The 20,528-nt window shown below is 39.9% G+C and overlaps 1 protein-coding gene across 1 annotated transcript in view; it reads left to right on the forward strand.

Annotated features, from left to right (window-relative positions):
* The window catches only part of STOX2 (storkhead box 2), a 69,487-nt gene that overhangs the window by 40,344 nt on the left and 8,615 nt on the right, over positions 1-20,528 (forward strand). The window contains exon 2 of the mRNA XM_075709626.1: positions 14,765-14,917. Coding sequence (XP_075565741.1) covers positions 14,765-14,917 — 153 coding nt within the window. The remainder of the gene's footprint in view (positions 1-14,764; positions 14,918-20,528) is intronic.

The following is a 20,528-nucleotide window of genomic DNA, read 5'->3' on the forward strand; positions in this document are numbered from 1 at the left end:
TACTGTAAGCCCTTTTATCTTCTTGTCCAGAATAAGGAATGACTTTTTTTGTTGTTGTTGTTGTATTAATGTGTGTTAAGAAAATATTATATTGCTGTGGCATAAAATGTAGTCATTTGGAGCTTGGATTTATGCATCCCCTATGCTTTGATCTGAAAATTTTGTTATATGTGATTTTTCTCTCTGTGTCCAGTGGTTACTTGCCAAATTTGTTCAAGAAATTATCCCAAATCTCTCCTTTTGCTAGCCTTTTGGTTTATTCAATGTAAGTTGAGATAATCGTCAGCTCCTGAAGTTGTCTCAGGAATCTAGTCTTGATATCCTAGTTTAGGGGTCTCTATACTAAATAAGAGGGCAAAGACACAACTATGTTTATGTGCTCTCATCTTTCAGAAAACTGGGTCATAGCGACACTTGGGGAGCACAAGGACTCTTCCACACTCTAGTGCTTTATAAATGCTTGGTGAACGTCCAAGAGAAAAGTCTTAGCTTTAGAATACAGAGCTCAGTTTAGAATACAGAGGAGAAAAAAGAACAACAGCTGGTTCTGGTCCCTGGAAAGGGTTAACAGTGGTCTGTGCAGCAGGGATCAATACCAAATGTTTGAGTTTTAATAGCTATATTAGAAATCTGAAGGGTGGAATGGATAATGAAGTGGTAACCCTATCTGTCAGATCACAGTTGTTCAGGTTCATTAAGACTGTTGAGGAAGACTTCAGAAGGCACTAGCGACAGCTGAGTAAAACAGCTGAGCAATCCTGCAAAATAGTGACATGAGCAACGTAGTGTAAGGCAATGCAGTGAACACTGGGAAAATCATAGAATAGAATCACAGAATGCTTTGGGTTGGAAGGGACCTTTAGAGGTCATCTAGCCCAACCCCCCTGCAGTGAGCAGGGACAGCTTTAACCAGATCAGGTTGCTCAGAGCCCCATCCAACCTGACCTTGAATGTTTCTAGGCATGGGGCCTCCACTACCTCTCCGGGCAACCTGCTCCATTGCCTCACCACCCTCATTGTAAAAACTTTCGTCCTTATATCCAGTCTAAATCTATCCTCCTTTAGTTTAAAACCATTATGCCTTGTCCTGTCACAACAGGCCTTGCTAAAAAGATTGTCCCCATCTTTCCTGTAGGCCCCCTTTAAGTACTGAAAGGCTGCAATAAGGTCTCCTCGCAGCCTTCTCTTCTCCAGGCTGAACAACCCCAACTCTCCCAGCCTGGCCTCATAGAAGAGGTGCTCCAGCCCTTGGATCATTTCTGTGGCCCTCCTCTGGACCCACTCCAACAGTTCCATGTCCTTCTTGAGTTGAGGGCTCCAGAGCTGGACGCAGATTTAAGTAATTGTGCTCAAAGACGTTAGGTTTCACACTCCTCTGGGAGCATGGTCTGCATGTTGCTGGAGTCAGTGGTGAATGTGTTAGGTGAGTGGGGGGGTGGTAATGAAAAGTCTAAATGTAAGACTGTAAATGAAGAGATATGTAAGAAGTCACACAACAGAGCTCCGTCTGTGAAATTGATAATTTCATCCTTGTTTTGGATACCGTGTTTAGTTTTATGGCTCATGTACAGGGAGATTTTTCAGATTCCTGAAATTTCACTTAAAAAAGGAAAGAGCAGGACGTAGGGAGGTGTTACTGTTGAAATAGTAGTAAAATGCCTGTTGTAGGTTTGGGTTAATGCTTCCTGTAATAAAACAAGTGGTCAATAAAATCAAGAAGCAAAAAACATGTGAAAAGGACAGGAGGAAACATTTAATCTAGTGAGTTGTTTAATTGCAGGAACCCCTGGTTGCAGGTACTGTCATTTATTTGGGCAGGTAGTTTTTGATTGTTGTATTTGCTGATAATCATACTAATTGGGAGAGAAAATTAAAATCTGCCAGTCCTTGAGGATCCCAAAAGAACTGTTTCTGTCTGGCACAAGGGTATTGCCCTTTAAGACACAGTATACACTAGTGGCAATGTATGCACTTGGTTTTCCAATGCTTCGTCTAAGATGCTTGACCAGCATGAGAGACATAGCAGATTTGGTGAGTTGCTGAACTCTTGTGCCATAGCATTTCCTGTGTTCCTATCCTCACAGCTGATCCCCACGCAGGGAAGACCAAAGGACAGATTTGAAAGTATTTTGACCCAGTGTGAGAAACAGGGATCACTGCATCTACCCCACGCAGATAGAGTATAGGGGCAGAATATCCTAGTATAGCTCCTTCATGTATTAGCGTGTAAGATATTTTGATTTCATAATACTCATTAGAAGTATTACTCAGAAGAAGAAGAATACTCATTCATTTCATAAAACTCATTAGAGTACATCATCTTAAATGTACTCCAGCCGTAGAGAAAACTCTGCTTTCCACCACAGGGAAAAAAATGACCCAGTAAACTCTCAACTGCTAAGTCTTTGGAGTGTCTAACCTTTTCTTTTTAAAACCACTTTGGCACTACTTTAATTGATTCCATGCCTGGCCTTTTCATCAGTTCTCTCCTAGCCAGGAAAAACTGGGCTGTTAAAGGCTGCTGCAGTACCATGGGACTTGTGTTCAGTGTTGCAGGTTCTTATTTTAACCTGCAGTTATCTACCAGTCATCACTATTTGTTTGAAAAGCTGTAACCACCGCAGTATCATCTTTGGGATGAAAAATCCTTCCGTGGTTAATATAAATGAGAGGGGGTGCACTATGTCATTAGGTTGTATTGCTAATCATCCCTTCACCTTTCAAAAATTTTAGCTGCTGACTAGACTCTTGCGAATATTTGCTGCAGCATCCCCAGCCACACTGAAAATGTATTCTGGTGAAACTGAAGAGGATAGTGAAGAACATGTGGCTAAGACAGGCTGACTGTTATGTTTCAGCAGTCATGTTCTGTGCTTTCAGGAGCATTTGTAAAGGAATATTCTTCTCTGCCTTTATAAAATTTCCACTCTGAAAGAAAACATCTAGGTTTATCATTGTTTGTTGGGTTTTTTTCTTTTGTTTCTCATGTGCTCACTCTCTCTTGCCAAATCTCCTCTAGTGTCAGATTTTTTTAATGCTTCTATCTTTCCTTGCATTTACTGTTTGCTGCCAGAAAACAGGCAGGCTTTGTTTGTGAGGGGGTGGGGTGGTGGTGTGGTCAATGACAATATAGCTGTAACATTAATCGAATTAATTTAATAGTAATAGGTTCCTATGCAAAAAGAAACCCAAACCCTCCTCCCCTCCTGTCCTATGGTCCTAGTTACAAAATCTGTTAGAGAATTCTTCTGCGTGGTTTAATGTATCACATACTTTCCAGTGAGCTGTAATTTAAAGAAGCCTCTTTTAGTAGTCAAATTCTAAAAAGACAATTGTTTTACCTACTGGGCTTTTGGGGGAGGGAGTTTTGTGGGTTGCTTTGTTTTTCCTGCTAAGACTTGATGGGTTTATTCAAATGCTGTTTACTGGGTTGTTGTATTAGCAAGTGTGGCAAGGGGTTATGGTTCTGTCCTGCATTAGGTAACATTTGAAGTATTGTTGGTTTTTCATTATAGTTTTTGTGGCTCTTTTTAGCACATGCTGAAGTGGAGATGCTTAAAAAATGGGTAACAAATAAGAAGAATTGGATGGTCAAAGATCCTTAGTCATACCTACAGACTGAGCTGTTGAAGTGTAATGGGCAAGATCATGGTCTTGGGAGTCAAAGCCAGGAGTATTTGCTTCAAACTCATTAGTTGCAGGCAGTATAAAAAAGATATCTGGAACCGGTTGTTCAGTTGTGGGGTGACAGTGAACCACCAATGTAGTACAGCTGTGAAAAAAGCAACATTCATTCTTATTATATACAGGGCAGGGTATTTCCATTAAAAGTATGGAAATTTCAATTTCCTTGTACCTGATGCAGGTGAGAAGTTAGCTGGAGCACTAGAATATGGTGCAGAATTCTGGTTTTTGCTTTTTAAAGAAAAATTATGTAAGTTAGAGTAACTGTAGAAGAGTCCTCTAGAAAGATTAAAGGGACAGGAGGGGCAGACATATGAAAAAACAGCAAAAGAGCGTGCTTTTTTTAAACACGGTGGAGTGAGATCTGAAGGAGGTGTGTTCTCTTCAAATACATTGGAGTGTAAGCAGCAGGAGGGGAAAAAAAGAAGAGTATTTAAGCTCCTAGACAACATTAGCAGAAAAACAGATGGGCATTACTTGTTGGGATATTGCTGAATTTAATACCCTGATCATGTTCCCTCTTGTGTTTTGTTAAGTGATTTCTTAAAGAACCAGGAGATTTGTTCAGGTAAGCCATGTGGAACATATTAGCATACTGCAAGTAAGTTATTATTAGTGGAGCATTAATATGTCAAAATTTTTAGTATGAAGAGATTTCCTAAAGAAATCTTAAGTGTGAGTTTGTATCTTTCTGATACAAATCCTTAGTCTGGTTTCTTCTGGGGCCACAGGGTTCATGGGTTGTGTTCCCAGTCCGGTGTTTGGGTGCTTCCTGCTTTGTGAAGTTGGTTCTTGTAGAAGTAATTGTAATGGTAGATGACCACAGTCTCTGCAGCTAGAGACTCCGAATACTGAGTGCTGATGTCTGGGTTTAGCCTCTGAAATTCGGAATCCCATGAAACGGGTACAGGCTAGTCTGAATTTTCTCATGCTCTTGATAACCTTCTTGGCATCTTTTGGCAGTGTTCTTTTTTAACTTTTTTTGTTCTCTGTCCCCCCATTTGAGCACATTCCTTTTCTCCTCTTGAGTCTCCCTCTGGTGATGGTGAAAGGGCTGTGGCAAAGGAAGGGAATCCCAGGCCCTGGCTCGGGAGGGCTCAAGGGTGTATGCAAGCTAATGTGGAGTTTGACAAAGGAGTCTGTGTTCAACTCCAACACAGTGTGTGTGCAAAGGAAGAAAATGGGATCTTTACATCATCTGCTTTCTCAGTGTATGATGGAGATCGATCTCAGGCTATGCTGTATTCTGTACTCGTCTATTCAGATGCATGTGCATGCATGGAGTTGTACAGAGAGAAGTATATGGTGTATTCATGCCGTACACTGTTAATAAGGCAGCTTTTATTTCAGTACCAACTTTTGTCATGTGCTGGGGAGGAGATGTGGGATGGAGGAATGGAGCAGCTGCCTTGATTGGGAAGTGCATGTGGTATTTTGGCTGGGCCTTCCTCCTCTGAGGTCACGCTGCAGTCACATCACTGATGATGGCAGTGCTGGTTTATCCATCAACTTTAGCTCTTCTAAACATTCTCATTTACATTTTCCCCCGCTGCTGGTCTCTCCTTTCACTTTTGCTCTCTGCACCATATTCTAGTGCTCCAGCTAACTTCTCACCTGCATCAGGTACAAGGAAATTGAAATTTCCATACTTTTAATGGAAATACCCTGCCCTGTATATAATAAGAATGAATGTTGCTTTTTTCACAGCTGTACTACATTGGTGGTTCACTGTCACCCCACAACTGAACAACAAGAACAACTTCTTGCTGTTCTTAATACTGATTAAAGGGCTGTGTAATAGTGCTGTGAGCTGAGGAATTTGAGTAGGGCATGCCTAGGTGCATGTGCACACGAGATGTATGTGCACCATAGGTATGTGTGCAGGCTCAGTGCATTCTAGGTGTCTTTAGGGCATCTCACGTGCAAGAGGAATTGTCTCTCTCAAAAAGTTTGCAGTTGTATTAGTCTGTTCAGAGTAGTCACACTGGTCCTGAGCATATAACTCAGGTTCAAGTGCTAGAGAATTTTGTTAGAGAGAGAGGATATTCGGGTTGTATCTTTGTCTTTCTTCTGCCAGTATTTTAACTTTGGTGATAGGAGCGCAACCAGTGCTGCAAGACTTGTGCATGTGTGTGAAAACAGTACGGCATGCACGAGCCCAGCTATTCAACTGTGCATGAATGTTGTCTGGTGCAAAGAAAAAACAGATTGGAGCTCTCATTTTTTCTTTCAGTAGGTGCCTGTTGGAATTCATTTTAAAGCCCACGGAAATTTTTCTTCTTGCAGTGAGTTTCGTTGCTGTAAAGTGGGTGTGGGCTTAGCAGACAAACAACCAGAGTTTCCGCAGGATGATCCTGAGGGACCCAAACATTGCAAATGCCAAGTTGCATTCATTAGAGGCTTTGCGGCTGATCCTGCAGCCCCAGGGAAGGCAAAACTCCTGTAAAGTTGAAGGAAGATTTCCTGGAATGAGGCCTTTCAGGGAACACAGAAATTGATGACTGTGTATAGCAAAAGCCCAGCTTTTAATGTTGAGATCTTGGCTACTGTGTAACTACAGGTGTAGCAAAGCACCCAGCTTACCTTGCCCTTGTAAATGAGCCTGTTTATAATATGGCTTTGCTGCGTAACAATTGCCATAGACCTGTAAACGAAAGTGATAGTTGTGTAACCCAGCTATTGACTTATCTTCTTGAAACACATAGACCTATTTTAGGCTGGGTTTGACTCTTTCACTGCCAGGGTAGTTGTAAGGCTACGGCTCGCAGCATGGGGAGGTGGTGACCTTTGTATTTAATTCAGTCCTAAAAACCTGGTGTGTTCCTTTAGGGGAAAACCTAAGAGAACTGGCTGTTCCAGCACAGCACAGGTGAGTCCTGAAATGCTGTGTTTCAGGGTTTTATGGATTATATGCTGACTATGCTTCAAACTATTTCAGAGTGCTTAGGATACAGGAACCTTTAAAGAAGTGTCCTGCGGCAGCATTCCTTTTTTGGTTTGTCCCTCCATTTCTGCATATTGGTCTTCTCATTTTGATGACTAGATCACGACTAGAAATAGTTCTTTTGCAGTAATTAGGCAGTAAAAAGGCAATTTTAAATGTTTCCTTCTCTTAAAAGAAAATCCCCAAACAGCTAAAAATGTTTCTCCAAAGCAGCAGCATCTGTATCTCATCACACACTGTTCCTACCTCTTCTTCTGTGTTTTCCTGATGCTTTAGCTTAGCATATCCTCACCAAGCAGAGGAAAACCTAGCACTGGGAGTGAGATCCTGACACAGTGACCTCGTTCTGAGCATTACCTTCTTTGTCAGTAGCAGCAGAAGCTGAAGCAGCTCCGCTGGCTCTCGGCACTTGGAACAGTTTGACATTTTCTGTCTGGCGTGGTTTCAGGGCTCACTTTGTTTTGAGCCCAAATGGTGAATGGGATGATGAAAAGGGAGCGTGCAAGGACTTGTCCACTGCTTCTAATTTTTTGATAAACAGTTTGCAGCAGCACAACTTTGATCCAGTGTACAGCAGAGCTGTTTGTTACATGCAGGTCTGCAGCATTCTTCAGGACTGACAAAGGAGAGTAAATCTTTCTTTTTAATCAATAGAGTAAAAAACTGGTGTCATGCTAAATCGAGAATAATTTAAGGAAAAAAATTGCTCTGTGTAAGTGTGTGTGCGGTATGTCTGTGCATTTGTGGTTTTGTGTATTGGGGGTAGTGTATTGCATCAGGCAGGTATGTTAGGGGTAGATTTTTTTTGTCTTGACTAGAGGGTTAAAGCTTTAACTTGTCTTTGCTAATGCATGTAAATAGCTTTCTTGTCCACTTAATGAGGAGGCTGGCTTGTTATCCTGTACAATGCAGCTGGGCACCGTTCCAGAAGCAGAGGCACTTGGTTTCAAAGACAAAGAAGCCAGTGCAGGCATAGGGAGAAACCTGGAACGTTGTGCCGTGGATTTTTTCAGAGCGATGACTCATTTCAGTTCACAAAGGATTCTGGGCAGGGTAGTGAGAAGTCAGGTTGGCTGATCCATTCCTATGACTTCACTTTGCAGAGAGCCAGGGAGAAGAGGAGTGACACTGCAGAATCCTGAGGCACTGCAGTGGAGAGGTGCTTTGCGAAGACTGTGAGTGCCTTTGGAACAGGGGGTGGTGTCAGAACGTGATTCCAGCCGTTCCGTAGAAATAGGGCAAAAGGAGAGAGATGTTTTCAAAACACTGTGTGGGAGTTATATTTGTAGTCCCCTTCATTCTCTACCTCCATCTCCCCTGTCGTTTCTTAACCATTTATTTCTCGTACTTATGTGAGAATTGTGTGAAATAACATTCCTTTCAGTGGACCTGCATAGATACTGCATTCTTTTTTATTTTCTGCAAGCCCTTATTTCCTGCTTTAAGAGGTGGGTGTTTAGCATATTACTGCCTAAAAGCATGCTTTGTTTTTCTTCTTCAGGTCCTGTGGCGCTGACCTATGATGCAGCCAGCCAGCTTCCACAGTGATATAAAGCCCCAATATGCATGTTATTGTTACATCACAGCTACTTTGGATACTGTACTGGAGCATGGAACCAGACCATAGGGGTTCAGGTAAGTTCCCCTTTTTTAACATATTGTGTGCCAGGAGTATAGACATGGACATTTATTAAAAGATGCATTTGAAAAATATTGTTTGAGGAAACAACATTCTGAAGCACACAATATATTAAAAAACCACGGTCCCACCCTCCTTCTTCCCAGGATAAGCAATGCCACCAAAATCTCCTCGACTGAAACCTCTGGGAAAGTTCCGTGCTCCAGCAGAAACTTTCTATGATTGTAGTTGTAACACGTGCTGGGATATCACTTTGGATCTGGAGGCAGCTGGCCACAGGACTTGGACAAAGAAAAGGAAATTTAAATCACAGGAAATACGCAGGATGAATGCATGTAAGACAAGTCTGCTGACCATGGGCAATTTAGCACCTGTTTCTGAAAGTTAGTGCCACTTGGTGAAACTGGAGGTCATGCTTTTAGCTGGGTCCAGAAGATTAAAAAGACCAATTTACATGGTTGGAGTTAATAACTGGCAAGGGACTAGAACTTTGTTCAGAGGCCAGTGTTTGTCATATGACTGGTCATTATTGAGGTTGCTGTGTTTTCTTCAGGCTGGTTAGAATTGGAGTGGTCACATTGCCAGCTCATATTCTTGAAATGTTCATGATCTGTATCTGCAAGGGAAGGTATGTTTTGGTGTGCATGCATTTCAGAGGTGCAGAAGGAGCTTGCTGGTTAGTAAATGTGTTAGTGCATTTGTCGAGCCTTTGTTTAAGCTGCTTTTAAATAGGAATAAATGGAAAAATCTTTAATGTATTCTTTTCCTTTTTGTTGTCAGTCCTCTGGTATGTGTAACTGTCTAATAAACACAACCTGCAGCTTTGTTCATAAAATACTCCAGGAAATGTGGTTTAAAATGAGGATTTAGCTATGGCTGAGAACAGCGCAAGCAACGCACCTGATTTCCTTTATTTCAGATTTTGCCAATAAAATGTGTTCTTTTCTGTATTAGTGTGCTAGTGCAGATCCAAGGTATCTCAGAGTAATCTGGGTAGTACCACAGAAATCTGCATATTCTTCCTGTTCCCTCCTGTTGTTTAATCAGATGGAAACATTGTCAGGCTTAAAATGGCAATTATATATCATTGTTGTGAGTTCACATAAGAAAGGTTTTGTTTGCTACATCTATGTAAGTATTCTATAATTAGAGTGATTCAGTCATGTTGGGCTTTGGGTGAACAAAGGGGTTATGTGCAACCCAGGCCAGACATGTAAATTCTTCAGCATCTGTCGCTTCTTTAAGTAAATCTGAAAGTGTGCTTTTTCTGGAAGAGGCTTTTCACTTACAGTATTCTTGGAAAAAAGTTACAATGTTCTAGGCTGAAGAGCCCTTTTTGCCTGTTACCAGTAGTTTTGGTTTTGTTAGCTACCTTTTGTTTGAAAAGGACTTTTCTGTACTTCTTCCCAGAGTGAAATCATAGGTGAGTGTTGACCAGACTAGGCTGCTGGCAAGAATTTTTTTGTAGGGGATTTCCATTGCAACCACCACTATAGTCATAAGGTGCCATAAACTTACTGTACTCTAGTTTGATGTTTTCTGATTAATAACATAGTTCTGTAAGCAGCAGTAGTAGTGAAATGAGATTTCCCTTGACAAGTGTTTTTTGACTGTATTCTTTCCTGTCTAGGTGGCTGTGCCTGAAGCTCTGTGCAGATGGAGTATGCAGAGCAAACACTTGTTTTAGAATCTCTGTTGTCTAGTGAGGCTCAATTTCTCTGGCACATGCACACAGACTGTGATTGTGCAAGCCTCATTTCCTGTGGAAACCAGGCTAAAAATCATGTTTAAAGTTTGTCTTGATCTGTAGGAAACAAAAGGTTAGAAAGGTGTTGAGAGGCTGGATGGAGAAGAGAAACTGAGCATTGGCTTCCTATATTTTACAGGATGCAGAGTATTATCAAAGGGTCTCTTCCCCATTTCAGGGAAATAGTGTGTATAAATTCTAATATAGCGTGGCTTTGCACTGTAATTTCCTTAATTTTCTTTCACAATGGCTGTACTGAATTGGTTCCATTTATAAGTCAAAAGGTGATTTATCAAACAGTCTTCATGCAAACTTCATGAGACAGGGAGTTTGACTTCCAGGTCCTTCTTTCCAGCAGCAGAATCACTAATAAAAATTCTGTCATCAGTATGTAGTTGATAGTTTAATTGCTGATACATGGTGCAGAATATAGTCTACCTCATTTTCTCCCAAGATGGTGGTACCCAGACTTTCAGAGAACAGAGATACTAGGTAAACTGGCACGGGAAAGGTTCTGGCTGGTATGGGTTCAGGATGCATGAATTTTCATTCCCAGCTCTGTTACAGACCATCACTTTCTCATCTGTATCTTAAGGATAGTTATGGTAACCCAGTTTTTCAGAATGTTTTGAAATCCACTAAAGAAAAGTGCTATGTAAGAGCTAAGTGTTTATTTTATGTGCTACGTAATCTTTTGTTCTAAGTAACAATAATTATTTTTTTCCCCACAGGGTAGCACTACAAATCCCCAAGGCGTAAATGAGGACAAATCCTGTTCATTGTTTGTTATGTGCTTACACGTTTTTGAAAATTAAGTGCCACTTAAAACAAGATATCTAGAAAACTTTTTTTAAAAAAAATTCTTTAGAGAAAAGTTTGGAAAGACACTGCAGAAACAGAGCTAAAACTATATATGTCTATTATTTAAACAAAACATGCAGTCAGCTGGTGAAAACTGCTTTCTGAGCTCCAGTTTTCATTTAATTTGGAACATAAACATATGAAAGTTAAGGATCGTAATTTGATTTCAAAAGAAAGCTGCTTGAGACAAGCATCAGTCAGAGCTAACAGGAGCCATATGCGAGAAGTTTTATGTAAGTGATGTGGTCTTAAAAAAAAATTAGGAAAAGCGTATTTGATTTTTTTTTAAGCCGATCTTTCCTAAAGAAGTTGTAGTGAACCTTCTGTTCAACAGGCTAAACAGTATTTATACACATAATTGATGTTAATATATTATACTAAATTGTAGACGCAAGGTATTTTCTGTTGTTGTGCATCAAAGAAGTTTGTTCACTTAACTATAACCACAGAGTGCTTGTAATTTCCCAGAGCCACAGGATAGTTGAGATAAAACTTGGCAAATTAGAACCTCTCTGAGTGAGGGGGTTTTGGCTTTCATAGAATCATAGAATGCTTTAGGTTGGAAGGGACCTTTCTATCACTAGGTCTGCTGAAAGTTTTACAGATGTGTGCTAACCTTTTTAAACCAAGAACCAGTAATTATCTCCAGCAGACAGTTATGGACAGCAAGCTATGGAGGTAATTCTGGCACAACAGAGGTGAAACAAGAGTTCCCTTGTCATAATGAAGAAGGTTGAAAAGCACTCAGTGGGAAAGAATAAAGCTTAACTGGCAGTAGTCCCTTACAAAACAGAAAGAAAGGCTCTCACATAAACCAGTATTTGTTGGCCATTGCTATTGCATTTAAAGTCATTTAAATTATGATTTTATGGATGATTATAGTAATCTTTATATTTAATTAAATGGTTGTTAAGCTCCCAAATATTTGCAAGCTGGATGTATGTTACCCTGGCATACTAAGTATAGCGTGCTTTGCTAGAGATTGTGTTAACATTAAGGAACTGATACTGAATGTTTTATGTTGATAAGTTATATGAAGTTTAGTTAGTATTTCAGTAGAAACTCTTGGCTTGTTCCTGTTGACAAGAGCCCAGCTGGCAGGGGTCAAATGTGCAGACTGAACATTTTCTGCACACTAACGTAGAAAAGCAAATCCATGCTGGAGGCCTGCTTTGAAAGGAAGGATTGTGCAAAGTACAAGGTTACTAAAATCCAGGTAAACTTTATTATTTCTTAACTTGTATTTAGGCAGTTTTAAGTTAACAAGTCCCGACTGGGTGTGATCCCAGAGGTGGATCTCTGCAGACTCTTGGCAGTCAGGGGAGAGGGATGGGCTGCTCCAGGGGGTGAGCAGCATAACTGGTTTGAATTCTTGTCCAGGCATCCCTCTGGGGGCAGCTGGGAGGCTGCAGAGCAAACCTACATAAATTAGCAGCACTTGCTAGGCTTCATGTATAACCTTCCTTGAGTCCCTTTCCCACTTCAGGAAGCTGATTATGGTGTTAAGGCCCGTTCCTTACATCCTAAATATCAGTCTGGTTAGCTGTGAGTGGATCATTCGGGTGCAAGGGAGAGAGGTCTTCCTCCCACTCTCCCATCTTGGTGCCTGCATTGGTGGCAGTGTGTGTGTGGCTGGGAGTAGGCACAGGGGTACTCTTGCCACGGTGCTTTGGTTTAAGAAGTTGCCAGGTCTTTGATCATCCAGATAAAACAATTCAGAAAGTTACTGCCTTTCACCTGGATACCCTTAAAGCTATCCATGCAGCCCATTTCAGTGCCCAGTGAACCTGATAAGGTTAAACCTCAACTGAGGGCAATGTATGCCAATCTGTTTGACATTGCACTGAACTGAACTTAGTAGTGCTCACAAGGATACCCATGACACAGATAATCTCTGTGTGAAAGACAGTAATTTCTTAAATTGCTTAGCTAAATCTGCATAATTCTTACCATAATTCTGATGCTTTTTAGACATGAAACTACTTAAAGAAACTGATCCCCTACACAAAGTGCATGGTGACTGGTGATCAAAGTTGGTAAGCTTATGTGTCTGGCTGATTACAAAGATTGGTCTATGAACAAGTTTAAGCTGACAACAGGTATAATTATTAGTAAATAGTAATATAATAACTGTGATGTAATTTATCCAATCTCAAATGATGAGGGGACAAATGGCGTTTCCTTCCAAGGCATGTGAAAGCATATCTTTCACCTTTCCCTGTAAGCTGCCTACAATCTTCTAGATTGCCATTGTCTGTAAAGCACGTGGCAGGAACTTTTCAGGTGCATATGAATAAAAATGTCCAGAAGAGGTTATATTTTAAGGTCATCATTCTGTGGGCAGATAAGAATGAGGAGGATCTTGGGGTGCACTGTGTTGAAGCTGGAGGAATGCTGCTGTGTTGGGATTGTGGCATTGATCTGCTCAGGCCTGATTAAGCAGAAGCAGTCAGGAGAAAGCGTAGCACAAATGTATATTTTCCATCATTGTTGTGTCTTGGGTAATGTGTATCACTGTTGTACAACAGATTGTCCAGCTGGTATATTGAAAAATACTGCTCATAAGTCTCACTGAAGCAGTTATGCAATTTGCTACTCCCACCAGTTCTTTTTTTTTTTTTTCCCCAAAGTGCTGAGTATAATGCAAGATTAAATGCATTTTGATAATCAAGTTTTAGAAATTGCTGTTCCTGTTTAGTAGACGTAATAGGAATATAGAATTAATAGGGCAAATATTAGATCCTCTAAATTGTGGAGGAAAGTTTGAATTTGAATTCATTTCCAGTAATTTGATTCCTGATTTGATCACAAGGTATTGCACAGTGGCAGCAGAAATAGGGTGATTTTCCTGAGATTTTCAAAGCCTTTTAGGTAAAACTTAATCCCTGGCCAGAAAAATATTCATAGTCAAGCACCCCTTGTTCTGTCTGTTGCTCTTTCTTATTCCTTTTCCGCTGGCAAAGGAAATCTTTTAGCCTGCTGCTTCCCTCTATTTGAGAGCATTGGGGAACTGTTACCACTTCAAGAGGAGGTACAGAGCAGAATCTAAAAGCATTTCTGTATTTATATAAAGTATGTTAAAATGCATGTGTGTATGTGTCTTTGTGTAGTCATGCAAGTATTATCAAATTGTAATTTCTGCTATAACTTTCATTTTGAAGATCTTTCAATGATTTTTTAAGTATAGGCTAATGAATTATTTTTAAAGACAGCATGAGAAAGATTACAACAAGTGAATTTTCAGACCATCCTGGAACCATTAGAATTTCTCTTCTAAAAAATACGTAGTCCATACAAAGACATTTGACGTGTAGATCCAGGAGAGATTTATTCAGAGTATCAATCTTAAGGTGTTTGATGCTTTTGTGCCTCTAAAGAGTGTTCTGCACTTTATCAGCTGAGTGAAAATGTTATCATTAACTTAGCAACATTTTTTTCTGATCTTTGTTACTGTTAAGGAAAAATATTCTATCAAGTGGAAACGGTGGGTGATCCATACCGCTAGCCTTTGAAAGGGGAGTGAAATCTTTGCTTTTATGTCCAGAGAAATACATGCAACTATTTTGTTTGTGCAGTTACGTAGTAGGATAGTCAAGCATGAGGTTTTGCAACCATAAGTGCTGATTTGTCAGCATTTTTCTGAATCTGTCTGTTGCACCCTTGGAGAAACTATGTGTGCACATTGTATATCTCCCATTTTCCAAAGTTCACCATGTCTAAGTTTTGAAATAAGCCGTTGGATGGTTCTCCGTTGTAAGAGTTTTATCCCCAGCTCAGTACAAAGACTACAGAGCTGTGCACATCTTCTCCGATTGTATCTCTACAGCCTTGTTCTATGAGCAGATTTTTAAACAAACCAGTTCATTGTACATCTCTTTTCTTTTTACAGGTGATGTATCACCCATCAGCATGTCTCCCATCAGTCAGTCACAGTTTATTCCACTTGGGGAAATCCTTTGCCTGGCCATCTCAGCAATGAACTCTGCCCGAAAACAAGTCACACAAGAAGCACTAATGGAGCACCTAACAACCTGCTTCCCAGGTAACTGGACATTAATAAACCATCGGTCAGATGGGCGCATGTCTGTAAAAGGGTAGTTAAAGAATCCCCAATCCCTGCCCAAAAGGTTGCTTATCTTTTTGGCTTCCTTAAAAAAGGGAGTTTCAGTGTTTGGTAGTCTGTTTTAATTCACTCTTCTGGATGAGAATATTGCTTAATCCTGAGATGCTACCCAAAATTAAAAGGAGGCTTCAGGGTTCTAATCTTATAACCTTTTCTTTATTCTTAAACATACAGCTAATTGAGTTCTCTTTGACATAACCGTTCATGTGAGATGCATTTTGCAGGGTTAATTCCTGAATTTATGTAAATATTAAAAATTACTTGAGGTACTAAACAGCAAACTATATTGGCTTGTTTCTTTTTTCAGACTGGTATCAGAATAAGCTTGCTTGCAATTTTTCTCACAAAATAACCTTCTTTATCATCATAGTCAAAAGAGTTTATGACTTATTTAGTAGTTATGGAGAGCGAGGCATATGTCATAGCCAGAGCAGACTTACTCCACTTTGTGGCTTTCAAGCCAGTTGTAAGCTAACTCATAAGAGCTCTGTTGGACAATGACACTTGAACTGGTTGAATGATGTCAGTCTCCATAGAGATAACCTCATGGAGGTGTCTGTGTAGGGCATTCTCTCTAAAGAGCAGATTTCCCACATGCTGCATGTCTTCCTCCACCTAGGACAGGCTCTTAAAACTGGTATGGCCTGATGCAAGTAAATAGAGTCCAATGGCAATGATGTGCCTGCTTCAGGGAGAGGTTATAATTAAACTGAAAGGAGGTTGTCAGCCTGGTTTCCGGGGGTTTTCAGAGCCTTCTTGGACACAGTTCTGGCTTTGGCTTCTGTACTGCCCTTGCTTGAAAAATGTTTAAATCTCGGGGTTTTGGGTTTGGGTTTTTTTTGGTTTTGTTTTTTTTTTTTTTTTTTAAACTTGACAACTCTCCATGACTAAAAGGTTTGGAGAGCCATAGATACACTTGCTGTGCTCATAAATGCTGGTGTACTGTTCAGAAGATATTCTTGTCAGCATTTGATAATGTTTGTTAAATGGTAAAATGAAAATGTCTTGGATTAAAGATACTGTAACATCAAAACCAAGGAAACCTATATTAAGAATGTACTCTTGAATATGCTGCTTCCCTACTGGAAGTCTGCATCTGGAGTTGGTGAATCATGCAAAATGCATCTTGTAGAGACATCTAAAAGTGTGGTGTAAAAGCATCGGGCAGAGGTTTACTGCTTAAGAGAACACAACTTTTTTGCTTGTGCTTTGTATGATTCTGGGCAAGATGTTTAACTGTTCTGTGCCTGACTTTACAATTCTCTAAACTAGTTGAGAAACTGCTCTATCGTACCTCTTTTACAGCTGTAAAAAGCAGCTAATTAAAAATACTTCAGTAGGAAAACTACTGATGCATCTGCCTGATCTAGGCAGCCTAACCATTGCCATGTTTTGATGTCTTGAATTTTTTTTTGCTTACATTTCAGAGCAAGAGTTACTTAAACCCTTGAAGGTTACATGGCTTTTGCTATAACTGGTACTAAGTTCTGAGATTTTAAAATACAATTCTGGATTGAGTGCTGTGTTTGGAATAAACAATTCTGTCTGACATTTAATAATGCACTTTGGAAAAAAATACTGCAAGTATATTTTGTAAATACTGGCTTTCTGTCCCAATTTGTGGTTTTGTTTACCAGGGTTTCTTTTCAGTATGCTTGGCTGATTTTGCAAATGGTGGTAAAAGTTGTAAGGGATAGAATGCAAAGAAGGCAAAGTTCACAATTATAATTCCAGTTTAATTCATTTTGATGGGTTTTTTTTTCCAAGTCATGTTTTCTGTATAGCTACATACTGGAAGAGTTCCATAGATTGCAAGTATTTTTCCAATCATTCTACCAATATTTTTATATAAAAATTATTGCATGGTGGAAATGATAATTTATTGGTGGCATCCCTTGGGTTTCCTGAGAGCATGATTATCAGTTGACTTGGTGTATTGAGCTATTCTTGCTAGACAGAATCATGCATCAAAAATAATTCAACAGGCTGGTTTATTTTGTAGACTCTGCTCAGAAGAAGCCTGAGGCAAGTTAGCACACAGTCTCTTGCTGCCTCTTTTTTTTCCACTAGCCATGAACATGTGCATTTCTGAAGTCTGAGATTAAAAAAAAAGGAGAGCCTTGTTTTTCCTCCCTCACTTCCCAAAATGTAAAGAAAATTATTTGGGGGGAGAAAAGAAATCTACCCTTTGTTGTCTGATTTTTTTCCCCTCTCTAGAGAAATGCCTTTCTCTCCCAGCCATGACATGTTTAACATAGCAAACATACATGTTCTCTCAGTGTATAGCATTATCCAAAAATTTTGTCCTTTCCAATAAACAGAACCTCTTATTATGCTGAGTGATATTTTTGACTTGTCTGCCCAAACTCTCTCATAAATCACCCGTGGCTTTCTGAGCCCTGGTATTCACTGTGGCTATTTTAAAATATCTGATGTCCTCCTATATTCTGATAGTTTATTTTTCCTGATTAGGTGCTGATGCTCTGAGAGAGAGGAGAACATTTCTAGTGTAGATGTATCAGTCATTGTCACATAACCTCTCTGTATCTCACCCTGTAGCAGCACTTGTCTGCCTGTGTTGTTTGTGTTTTTATGAACAGATGCTTCACTGCATTTCATGGCATGTATAAATTTTCTAAGACCCCAGATGCTATTCTCAAACTCCCTAAGAATAATAAACCTCTTGCCTCAGTGCAGGATCTTACACTTGCAGTCTAGCCCTCTAGTTTGCTGAGCCATTGTGCAGGCATAAATCTGGGCCATGGCTCTATCTGAAATAAGGTATGCTAATTATTTATAACATCACATAGCAACCACTCCACATCCTTAACTAGTATTTCATGAGCCAATCAGAGTATTTCTTTTATCCCTTGTTAAGCCTTAGCATCAGCTCAGGAGAAAATCATTTTAGCAGATTTAACACCATCTAAATACTACTTCAGATGTATTTTTCATGAATTTATTTTATTGAAAAAGTTTGTAATGGTAATGCACATCTTATTTGTGGCTTTTGTTATTTGTCACATTTTTAAAAAAGCAAGAGGGCTCCTGCTGCATGTGCTCCCATTATTCTAACTTAGAATTAAACAACGAGATGTTTGTACAGCCCTACTTTATAATTTATTGACCATGGTTTAAATCCCATACATTAATGTAAATCTTTGAAATCCAGTATAAGGAGCTATAAAATGTAACCTCTGTTCCTGTGTTTGGCAGCCAGACCCTCTTATCTGTATGAACCTGGCTGAAGAAAACATCAAGCCTTAGTCTATGCTGCCTTAAGGATTTTGTTTGTTTGTTGGGGGGGGGGGGGGGGGGGGTCAGTTTTGTCCACATAGTTATTAAAATAATTTTTAAGATGTTAAAAATTTCAGTGTAAAAAATGTGTGTATTGGACTGGGTCGCTTTTGAAGCAAACAGTTTTCTGAAAGTTGGCAAATTCCTCTGATGTTCACCTTCATAACTGTTCACTCTTTAAATATGTGAAATGTATATGTAGCACTTAAAATCAGTGTCTTACATTAACAGAGTTCACTCTAGGTCAGTGTTCTTTGTGAGCAGCAAACAAGACATAATCTTCTGTCTGGAAGCTCAGTGGATGGCAGAGTAGACTCTCTTGAGATGCAGAAAATGTACATGTCTGATGATTCAGTGTCCAGACAGTTTCTGCTTTTGAATTATTAAACCACTACATAATCTTAAATAACACCACTGCTGTCATGCAGTATTTTATATGCTAGAGTGTCTAAACTACTGTTTTTTTCCTCTTGTTCCTATTTAATGGAGGAAGAGAGACCATAAGGAGACTTCTGAAGGCATTGGATAGGTTACATATAGACATGATGTGGGCAGGTTGCTGTAAAGAGAAAAGTCTTGAGAAAGCTGGGAAATCTGTATTTAAAATAACAACAATGGGAGCTAGATTAGTGTCATTGCTCCTGTCCACCATGCAGGAAAGCCTAATTAGAGTTTGGTCTGTTTCTGCTTTTGTAAGTACCTGAAAGAGATCTGAACAAAACCCATAGCTAGCATTAGCTGGCAGTGCTGAGCTCCAAAGATCTGCATCTGCCATCGTCAGTGCTGGCTTAGTGAACCACAGGGATGTACTGCATGCTGGGAGTGATAAAAGTGATAGTCTCTAACTCCAGAGAGAAGGCAGCTGACGTGGATAACTTTACAGCATCATTGACTGCCCAGGTCTGCAGTTGCTTTTTTTTCTTGGTGTTTATCTGCACATTCTCTATTCACAGGATTTAGTCAATTAATGTAACTACTGTGCATCCAGTGTGCATCCATGCTCCAGAGAGACTCATTTACCCAACACATTGTAGTCATTATGGTTTACTGGGTGAAAAATACATCATATTATTTTTACCATGTATTTGCAGTGCATTTTTGCCTAAGTTGTTGTAAAACATCAGAAGATTCATTTTAGTCTCTTTCCCTAACTTTTCTGTAAACTCCCAGAATTTTTTTCTCTCTTTTATTTTTGTTCGGATGTTTTTGAAACTACGTTAAAAAAATCTTTAAGTAAAATGAAGATGAAGAACCAAGTTCTCACAGACAGAGGTAGGTATGTGTTGAGGTATTTACGTGTAAGCTCCTGGAAAATACAATGGATCAATCAGGTTGTTTATGTAGAGGCAGGAAGAGAGATTGTCTGCTGCACAGCAAGTGCATCCCAGTTGGACCGGGATTGGACCCTGCAGTACATTTTCAGCACAAGGTGGAGAAGCACAGGAGCTTGAGGTCAGGGTCACACATTTCTTGTGGTGATGGCAAGGCATAATGTAAAAGGGGTGGTGTTACCCAAGCGGACATAGCAGCTCCACCACAGGAAAGAAAAGGTTAGATGATGACTGCTGGTTGTTACGGGAATTGAAATCACTCTTTGTGTTCATGTGCTTTACTGAAAGCTCATGTGGAGGGCAGCCTGCTCTCCAATTGCCACTGCCTCACAATCTAGAGGAAGCTCAGCATATTGTTTACCTCAGTCCAGAGAGATTCAGGACTCTGGGCTAGGGAGGGATAGTCCTTTTTTCTCCCAGCTCTCTGGATTTCAGCTTTTCCCATCTGTTGCTATTTCTGGCATGTTTGCTCATCCAGCAGTTCTGGGGGTCTTTGTTACTCTCTCTAGGATTATCACATAAATTGTGGACACCCACATGAAAAAGGGAGAAAATGTATGTTCCTGATTCTCCATTTCATTAGTGTATTCTTTCCAATTTTCAGTCTCATTTATTATCTCAAATCATACTCTTTATTTACCTCTTTTACTTCCTGTGTCTGGATCGGCCCCAGTCTTTCAGCTCTGTGGACTGTGCATGAAATGTATTTACTGCCCCCATGTACTTCTCCGTGCGCCTTCTCTGTTGGAATTGCTTTCACTCACGTGTCCATGTTATTCCTAACACTTCGCTGTTTCCAGATTTGTTGTAAGATTTTTAGTTACAGATATTACTGGATGTGAGCAGTATGGTCATGTCTCTAAATTCAAACAACATTCACAGCCAGACATAAGAATACTTAT

The sequence above is a fragment of the Pelecanus crispus genome, chromosome 4 (genome assembly GCF_030463565.1).
Source record: "Pelecanus crispus isolate bPelCri1 chromosome 4, bPelCri1.pri, whole genome shotgun sequence".
Lineage (NCBI taxonomy): Eukaryota > Metazoa > Chordata > Aves > Pelecaniformes > Pelecanidae > Pelecanus > Pelecanus crispus.